The sequence below is a fragment of the Drosophila elegans genome, unplaced genomic scaffold (genome assembly GCF_018152505.1).
Source record: "Drosophila elegans isolate 14027-0461.03 unplaced genomic scaffold, ASM1815250v1 contig_183, whole genome shotgun sequence".
NCBI classification, from domain to species: domain Eukaryota; kingdom Metazoa; phylum Arthropoda; class Insecta; order Diptera; family Drosophilidae; genus Drosophila; species Drosophila elegans.
The window spans coordinates 11,457,515-11,466,448 of NW_024545550.1; the positions used below are offsets into that span (position 1 = coordinate 11,457,515).

At 43.3% G+C, this 8,934-nt stretch overlaps 1 protein-coding gene across 1 annotated transcript; it reads right to left on the reverse strand.

The window, feature by feature from the left end:
* Nucleotides 1–461: 461 nt before the first annotated feature.
* LOC108144715 (long-chain fatty acid transport protein 4) lies at nucleotides 462–5,645 on the reverse strand. Its single transcript, XM_017269809.2, has 4 exons — nucleotides 5,553–5,645; nucleotides 3,909–4,176; nucleotides 2,379–3,855; nucleotides 462–1,645 (listed from the first exon to the last, which is right to left on the reverse strand). Coding segments are annotated over exons 1-4 (2,055 nt in total). The 5' UTR covers nucleotides 5,554–5,645; the 3' UTR covers nucleotides 462–1,336.
* Between the last annotated feature and the right edge of the window lie 3,289 nt (nucleotides 5,646–8,934).

Genomic DNA, 8,934 nt, shown 5'->3' on the forward strand with positions numbered 1-8,934 from the left:
GTATATTGCCCATCACAGGATCTCTGGGGAAACTTCTATATATTCAAAATAAAGTATTCGATTCTCAATGGCAATTGAAAAATGACTTTTCTGTAACTGGCCAAATTCTTAGCAGATCTGAAAACTGAAATCGACTTAAAAAAATATTTAAATTCCATTAAAAGTCCTAGAAATCGAAAAATTATCTTATTCTTTTATTTAAACTTTGAAAAGCTTAAAATTTTTATGGTAAATCATCAACAACATCATTTACCATTTTGTATTTAAAAAAAAATATATTTTAATACCAGTTAAGATTTTATAAATCAAAAAATGGTCTCTATCTGTTGCCCTTTGTAACTTTTAGCCATCGAAAAACAATTTATCCCGGCATATATAAAAAAATCAATACAAAATCTTGAAAATCTAAAACATACACCTTTCATTTACATGCAACAACGAACTTTTAGGACAACAACAAATTTCCGGGACAACGAAAAAATATCAGAACTTTAATTAAAATGCTCTAACATGCAGCAACTTGTAACCATCAAGCTTTTACAAAGGACTCCTTGATCACACAATTTGGATCAAGAAAATATTGAAACCTAAATTAGGATCCTGTAAATCTAAGAGTGGACTAGTAAACTACCTGCAGCAACTTTTAGCCATCGAAGAACCTTTGGCATCCAAGGAGCAACACCAACGTTATTTTCTGCTCCTGCAAAATGGCGCCCAGCTTTGTTTGCCATTTCTTCGTTTTTTATGATTGCCTGCCACAACTTTTTCGCCATTGGCATCGATATTGGTGGCCGTCGTCGCTGTTGCAATGGCGATGGCGATATAGCGATGTTGCGATGTTGCGCTGTTGCGGTTGCAAGACCTTGTTGTTTTTGGCATTGTTTTGTATGGATTTTGCACATCGTTTATCTTAGGCGACGGCCAACGAAGTCGCAGCTGCCGCTAGCGAGCGGAAATGGCGTTAATGTTGCAACACCAGCCACTGCAAAAGTAGCAGCGCAACGGCAACAGCAACGGCAACTGCAGCAGCTGCCAATGAGCGAGAACTTAATCTTGGGGATTTAACACTTTCGATATATCTTGTGGCGGTAGCAGCATCTTCTGGCCGTAAAACGTATTGGCTCCCATTATCGGTTAAGCTGCCATTTTATGGCCAAGAAACGCGTCGGGCTTTTCGGCCCGCGTTTGCGTTGGAAACAACTTTCTCACTGGCATTTTTGGTATCAGTCCTTGTTTAAGTGTTAAAAATACATTTGGACACACACACACACAAACGTTTAGCTATATACACAGAGGAGTGAGTGGCTGGAATAAGAATTCGGTGGAGAAAGGGGCTTCAGAGTCCCGCCTTTCCCAAACGCAAGGCCTCGTACTGCTCCAGGCTGAGCTTCCTATAGATCCCGTCCCGATTCAGGTAGTATATGGGGTCCGCCAGCGTTCGGATGTCGTAACCCTCCTGGGCCAGCTCTCGTTTCTTCAGCTTGAAGGTGGCCGTGCGCGGAATCTCGTCCAGCAGTCGGATGAAAAGGGGGCGGGCATAGGGCGGCAGACTGCCCCTCAGCACGATGGACAGGTAATCCATGTCCACCTTGCGCGCCGGATCCACAATCGCTGCCATTCCGGCCTTACCCTCCACATGAGGGATCTGTAAAGATAACCGCAGCAAGATAGTGAAAATCGAGGTTTATGGGTATGTTTGAGGTGCTTTGTTATCTACTCTAGCTTGATTCAGTGGTGATTCAGCGCGACATGGGTAGTTCCCTCGGCCACACTTGGAGAAATAGTTATAAACGGAAAATATTTCTGATTTACTGCAAGTTATTATTGTTAATAGCTAGCAAACAGCAATCAAGAAAATTGTGCTTTATTTACTATATGTTAGGATGTGATCAAAAAGTAATAATACAAATTATAAATTCTTCACTTTCATAGAATATCATAAATACTTCAATGACACACAAACTTAAAGATAAGATACGCTTTATTTATGATTCACATTGTTACTTTTAATTAAAATTTGGAACTACATATAATATATGAAAAAATTTTTAAATATTTTCTTGATTTAATATAAGGATGTGATTGTAAATAGTCATTTTATAGTAATCAAGAAAATATTATTGATCTACTTTAAGCATGTGATAGTTGACAGCAATCATAAAGTAATCAGGGAAAGAATACTTTCTTTCTTAAGCTTTGACTTAAGTTGCCATAAGTTGTCGGTCTTATGGTTACAATAGGCATTGTAAAGTAAATAAACTCTAATGGCCAACTTGTATTTAATTTTCTATTTAAAGTTTAAATGAGATTGTGAAAGAAATGAAATTTCTTCCTATTCTTTCTATTACCCAAATATACACCACATTGTAAGGACTCACCTGTACACCGTAGACCACGCAATCCTCGAGTCCAATGCAGTTGGTGATGATGGCCTCCACCTCCTGGGTGGCCACGTTCTCGCCGCGCCAGCGAAAGGTGTCGCCCGTGCGGTCCTTGAAGTAGAAGTAGCCCAGGATGTCGCGCACCACCATGTCACCGGAATTGAAGAAGACGTCGCCGGCGGAAAAGACATTCCGCAGCAGCTTCTGTTCGGAGGCACCCTTGTCCGCGTAGCCGTGGAAGGCACTCACTGCCCGCCGGGCATCCACTTTGCCCACCAACAGTCCCGCCTGTCCCGGCTGACACCTGATGCAGTGACCCTGCGCGTCCTTGATCAGCTCACCCGTTTGCTCGTCGCAGCGCAGGACTTGCACGGGATAGAGCCTCGATCCGTAGACGGGCACAAAGCCAATGGCTCCCACGCGATTGGTGATGTTGATCAGGTTGGAGTTTCCCTCGGTGGCCCCGTAGATCTCGCCGATATGCGGGATGCCGAAACGATGGACGAACTGCGACCAGATCTGTGGCCTCAGTCCGTTGCCGTACATCAGGCGCAGGCTGTGTTGCTGCTGATCGGGGGAGTAGGGCGTGGCCAGGAGGTAACGACACAGCTCGCCAATATACTGGGCCACTGTGCAGTTGTGGCGCTGGCAATCCAGCCAGAAGTTCCTGGCCGAGAACTTCTTGCGCAGCACCACCGTGGATCCATTTAGAATGGCATTGCCCACTCCCACAATTCCGCCAGCAGTGTGATATAAGGGCAGGGGATTGTACACCACATCACTGCTAGTCATCCTGAGCATATAGAAGGCTCCGGCGGACATGAACAGAAATCGCAGGTTGGTGATCACAGCCGCTTTGGGCAGGCCCGTAGTTCCCGAGGTGTAGACATAGAGCAGTTTCGATCGGGCCTCGTCAGGAGATTTAGAACTAGGCAGCTCCAGTATTTTCTGGTTCCGTAAAGCACTGCCTAAATCCACAGCTCCCGGCAGAAGATCATGTCCTGGAAGCCCCCTTAGCTCCTCGTCTGTATACTGATAGATGGGCAGCTCCTGAAGTTGCTCCTTTTCCCTAAGCGATTTTAGCACATCCAGCAGTTCACTGCCCACAATTATGGCCTTGGCATTGGCCACTTTGATGGAGTGCAGCAGAGATTCTCCTCGTAAATTAGAGTTTATAAGGGCCGTGATCACACCAAGTTGCGAGAGACCCAACCAAATGCAGGGATACTCCAGACGGGTTTCCATCAGCAGGGCCACACAATCGCCCCTCTGCAGACCTTGATCCTTGAAGTACCCGGCAATCTTCTGGCTTAGTTCCAAGGCCTCCGCAAAGCTTAGACTGCGATTGTCCATTAGAAAGCAGGTTTTCTTGGGACACGACTTGGCCTGCTCCTGAAAACATTGGGCCACGGTGCAACCCCGACGATCTCTCCGCATCAGATAGATATTGAGGGCCACAAAGCGCTGCAGCGCCCTGAAAAAGGTAAGCAAGTTAGTAAGATTTGACTGGCACACATATATACCCACATTAGGTCCCTTGAGCAGGTCATCACCAGGGCAAAGACGAAGGTGGGATTCCTTAGTAGAAGGGCCACAACTGCTCCCAGAGTGAGACTGGCCACCGCATTGTCCCAACAGAAGCTGGCGAAGATCAGGGTGGCCAGCAGAAGGGTGGCCAGCCGAGTGGCCAGCTTCTGCTTGAGGTTCAGCTCCAGCTGGATCTCCATTTTTCTGCCGCCAGCCTGTTCCTGATCCTCTTGATCCTGCTGATCGCCGCGTTCCTCGTTCGCGCTCACTTCGAAAGGCAGATGGCAGAAACAAACATGGTCGAATTAGTTATAAGTTACTCAAAACGGATGGAAACGATTGTTTTGACAGCTACGGCAAGGTATAATTTAGCAGTTTGAGTGGCTGCACCCTTTCAAGTTCCAGCAAATTCCTAAACTTGCGCCTAGGGCAACCGACTGCCAGCGACTGAGTGATAAGCGGACTTAAGCGTTGCCTGATATCGTTTCACCATATAGTTTGTGGATCGCAAGTGCTTATCAACGCGAGGTTTAAAAGGGGCCGACAAGGGGCAGTGACAAGTGGTTTAGGGTTTAGTTTATTCAAACCCAACTAGAGCAGTGACAATTGAGCGGGAGAGGTGTGAATAGTGTTTTATTTTAATAACTGAAATGGAAAGCCAGCTGTGGCAGCTGATTGTAATCAATGCTGTACTTTGAAACATTACAATATACATACCCCATATATAGTAATACTGCTGTGTGCTAATGATTGAAGACTAGTTAACTTAATTGGTTACCTTACAAAATAAAGCAAACTATAAATGAAATATAATTAACATTTTATGAACTCTGGTGAGAAAGTAATTAAGGGATATGCTTACTAACTTATGACTTTAATTACTTTAATTATTTTATTTTAAAAAGGTTTACTCCATGGCTGAAAAGCTAATTAGAAATTTTTGTAGGGAAATGTAACATTTATGACCTAAGCTAATGTTTTTTTTTATAGCGTTACCATTTTAATTGGAGGCCTCATTTGGTATGGAAACTTTTCGGATCAGTAGGTGAGCACTCGACATTAATCTCTCCGATGGCTAAGATTCGTTTGTCGGTTAAGTGGCTTCTAAGTTCACAAGATTATTAGGCCATAAAAACTGTGTTTGCCACTGAACCCACCCCGTTGCAAACAGCTGAGATACAAGCGTCTGGTTCTTTGTTTTGCCGGCTTATCGCGAAAGGCGCAAAACAATGGAAAGGTGTTTAGAAACATTGCAATTGCTAATACCCCACATACTTGTAATCGTAGTCCCCCTCAAGGGTTAAGAAAGCTATCAAGTGACAAGCCGGTTTCAAAGTTCATTGCTACTTGCGATAATGCCAACATGGGCTTGCTAGCTCAATAAAAGTTTGGATTCTACATATATGAGTTATGATCTGGCGTCTATGCTGGGGGACCTTGACTTATTTCGTATGCCGGGCACAGAGTTTTTAGAAGCCGTGTTCTGCGCACACGCACTTCTTGGCACCGGTTTCGCCTGGCTGGCCATGGAATTGGACTCACTAACGATTTACATGGCTCTTGTTCAGTGAGTTCTGGCGCCCCCATGCCATGATCAATGTAATTCACTTTTCAATGCCAGTGCAGCGCCCCCAAATGACATACTTTTTGTCTAGCACGATCACAAACGGTTCTCTACACGGAAAGCAGCCACAACACGTAGATATATAGCACGAATGATCTGTACACACGACGTCGGATCGCTCAAATAACTGGCGCTGCGATCGGGAGCGGGTTTTTATACCCACAGCCATGCAAGTCGTCGCCACGAGAGAGACAATGCTATGTACATTTGATATTATAAAGTATTCCTTAAACAAAGAGAGTAAGAGCGCATGTGAGAATCCAACACAGCCTCCAAAGCAGATAGCAATGATCGGAAATCTTTGCTGGAAGCTTTTAAGATAACAGCGCTCTGTAAACTCGCACAAAATGTAAATTATTCAAAATATAATGATAAGAAAAAGAAAAAAACCAAACTATTTTCAGCAAACTGAAAAAACTGTAAAAAGGAGGGGGTAACCAAAATTACACTCTAATTTATAGTAATTTATTTAGAAATCACTTTTAAAATATTTCTAAGGTCTAAATTCAACATACATATTTATACTTTAATATATAATTATAAATACATATAAATACAAAGTCCAAAGTTAAACCACTTTCTTCTCCAAAAAACTGTATGTTTAACACAAAACACAAAAGTATTAGAAATATTAAAATGTAGCAATGTAAAGTAAACCGCCACTTCAAATTGCTTTGCAAAGTCAAAGTTTTTGGCATCTTATTTTGCTCTTTCCACCTGTTACAGTGATTTGAAATTTTTTAATTAAGCATTTCTTATTTGCTAAAAAAAACAAAGCTGTGAAGTAATTTCCGTTCTCTTTCTCCCTCTATCCTTCAGTCGCAGGCGCCAACAAAAATGCTGTGAAAATAAATTAACATAGGGCAGCGCTGCCCTCTGCCGGCGTCGGCGTTGGCGTTAACGTCGACGTCGCTTAGCTGTCAAATGCCGGCAGCACAAATATAAAAAATATGTGCATACTTTCGGGCGGCACATATAAAAAATGTGCGCATACTTTTTGGCAGCTTTTTGAGTTATCGACGGTGTGAGAGCGAAACTAAGTGAGCGCATATGCATGTGTGTTTGTGTGTTGGTGTGCCGGCTGTTCCCGCGGTTCTGTGTGTGTGTGCGTGTGTGTGGGCGCCTGTAATTGACACATGTTACGCGCACAAAAGCCTGCGACCCGGGGCTCAGTCCATCGTTATTATCGACAATGGCGCCGCCGAAAACACACACACACACACAGTTACAGCCATACATTTCGTCTCCCTCTTCCTCTTTCCCTTATCCTGGAGACTGCCTTCCTGTCAGATGCCTTTGCTGCACAGCCTTCCAATGCAGGCTCGCAGACACAGACACGCAAACTGGCAGCCTCAGTCAACTTTGTTTGTAGCCGGCGAAAACAAAACACTCACACACAAGCAGGCAGCACACACACACACAGATAAAGGAAGAAAGTCGAGTGCTCCGACCGTGAGATATCCTGTAGCCCAACTGTTACGAAAGATGTTGCATACTTTAAGGTAATTTTTTGGCGCTCGTTTTTCTTATCCTCTTAGGTGTCGGAAAAAATAGTAATTTCTATACACTAATAAAAAAATGGAATAGTAAAAAAAATGTCATACTATTGAAATCAAAATGAAATATTTTAAGCTAAAATTTAAAAATTTAATCATAATATTATATGCAATGCATATTAAATTTATTGACATTTAAAAGTACATAACTACATAACTACTACATAACTACATAGTTTAAGAAAAAATATTTGAAAGTGATTTAAATTAATGATTTGCTTTCCTTCTCCCTGTTGCATTAACGACCAGCTCCCCCATATACCCATGAACTCTACGATTTGGCGGGTATGAAAACAGACCCACACAATTTCACCGGCACAGCCGCTTGCTGATAACGTTAACGTCAGCTGTGCGGCACTTTGGGCCACACGTGAGTTCTGGGTCTGGTTCAGGGCCAAAGGGGGGGGCGGCTGGCCCTGAGGGCAGGGGAGGGGCGGGAGGTGGCCAGAGTCGTGCGCAGGCAAGCGTCAAACGGTTTGTACCTTAAACCCCCAGGCGACGGCATCCTTGCCGCACCCGCACCCCTCGCTCCCTGTATTTGGCATTTGTTTGTGTTGTCAACAAAAGTTTCTTTGAAATCAGTAACAGATGTCGATTGAAATGGCACAATTGCTGCCAGCTCGGCAACTCGGCAGCTCTGTAATGTCGAGCATCGCTGGGCGGCCGCCACTTATGCTGAATATTTTTATGCCAGACGCACACACAAGAGGGCCCAAGCCCAAGCCCAAGCCAAAGCCAGGCCAAGATATCCGGCGAGCGGGCTCATTGTGCGCTAGTTGCCTGTCACATTTTAATTAAAATTTCACCGCCCAAGTTTTAATGTTAATGCATTGGCATTGATTAGTACTGGAAAACAATATATAGGGGGGCGGAAATGGGCCTTCAGTAAGGGGTCACTCCATCTGGCGGAATGGAATTTGGAAATGTTAATTTCGGGTGTTGCAGGACTTTCATATGGCAAGCTAGATTTATATAAGAAACGATGCTACCAATTAAGTTAAACAAATGTTTAGCTTCGTTATTATGTTTACAAATATTGACTTAATATCAAAATACCCAAAATATAGCTTGAAGCCCTTTAAATAATATAAATTTGTCAATAGTAAATGTTATATATTTACCTACATATACAGCCTGGAAAAGAAATTTTATTTTTTTTTATTTTTTTAGCAATAATGAAGCAGACTACTAAAAAATCATATTACAAAATTATTAATAGTTAAGGTCATGAAAGGATTTAAAATAGAGTTTTCATTTTACTTTATCAAATGATTTCAGGATTTATAGAGCACTTGAGCCCTCAGCCTATGCCCAAAATCCGTTGACAAATATGAACATTATCTTATAGAATAAGAGGCAAAGGCAATTCTGCAGCCTTAGCTTTACTGGGATATATCTAATTAAGGGATTTGCAGGGCATCTAAGCTTCGTCCAGGGCTGTCATCCCTCTTCACATTGCTCCCTGTTGCCCTGTTGCCCTGTTTCCCTGTTGACAAGCTGCTTTCTGTGGGAGTTTGGCTTGTGACTGCTGGCGATAACAAACGATAACTGCATGTTAAATAGAAGCTAACGAAAGGCTACCCGGCACAAAGGGGTAATCGAGTGGTCTACAATGGGGTTGGGGAATCCCCGGGGAGATGGGAACAGCAGCACATGCAAACTGGAAGCTGGACGTGCAGCCATTTGAATGTGCAGCCATCTCACTCACAACCGGAAGTGGAAGTGGAAGTGGGGAGTGAGGAGTGCTGTGCTTTAGGAAATCACTCAGGTAGCAAATGCCACCATCATCATCATCATTGTTGTTGGCTGAAGGGTTGCAAAAAAGTGCACAGCATCTAGACAAAGG

Coding starts and splice junctions, on each gene's coding strand:
- LOC108144715 (XM_017269809.2), bottom strand. Junction 3,856..3,908: donor ACCTGCTCAAGGGACCTAAT/GTGGGTATATAT, acceptor TACCTTTTTCAG/GGCGCTGCAGCGCTTTGTGG. Junction 1,646..2,378: donor GCGTGGTCTACGGTGTACAG/GTGAGTCCTTAC, acceptor TTATCTTTACAG/ATCCCTCATGTGGAGGGTAA.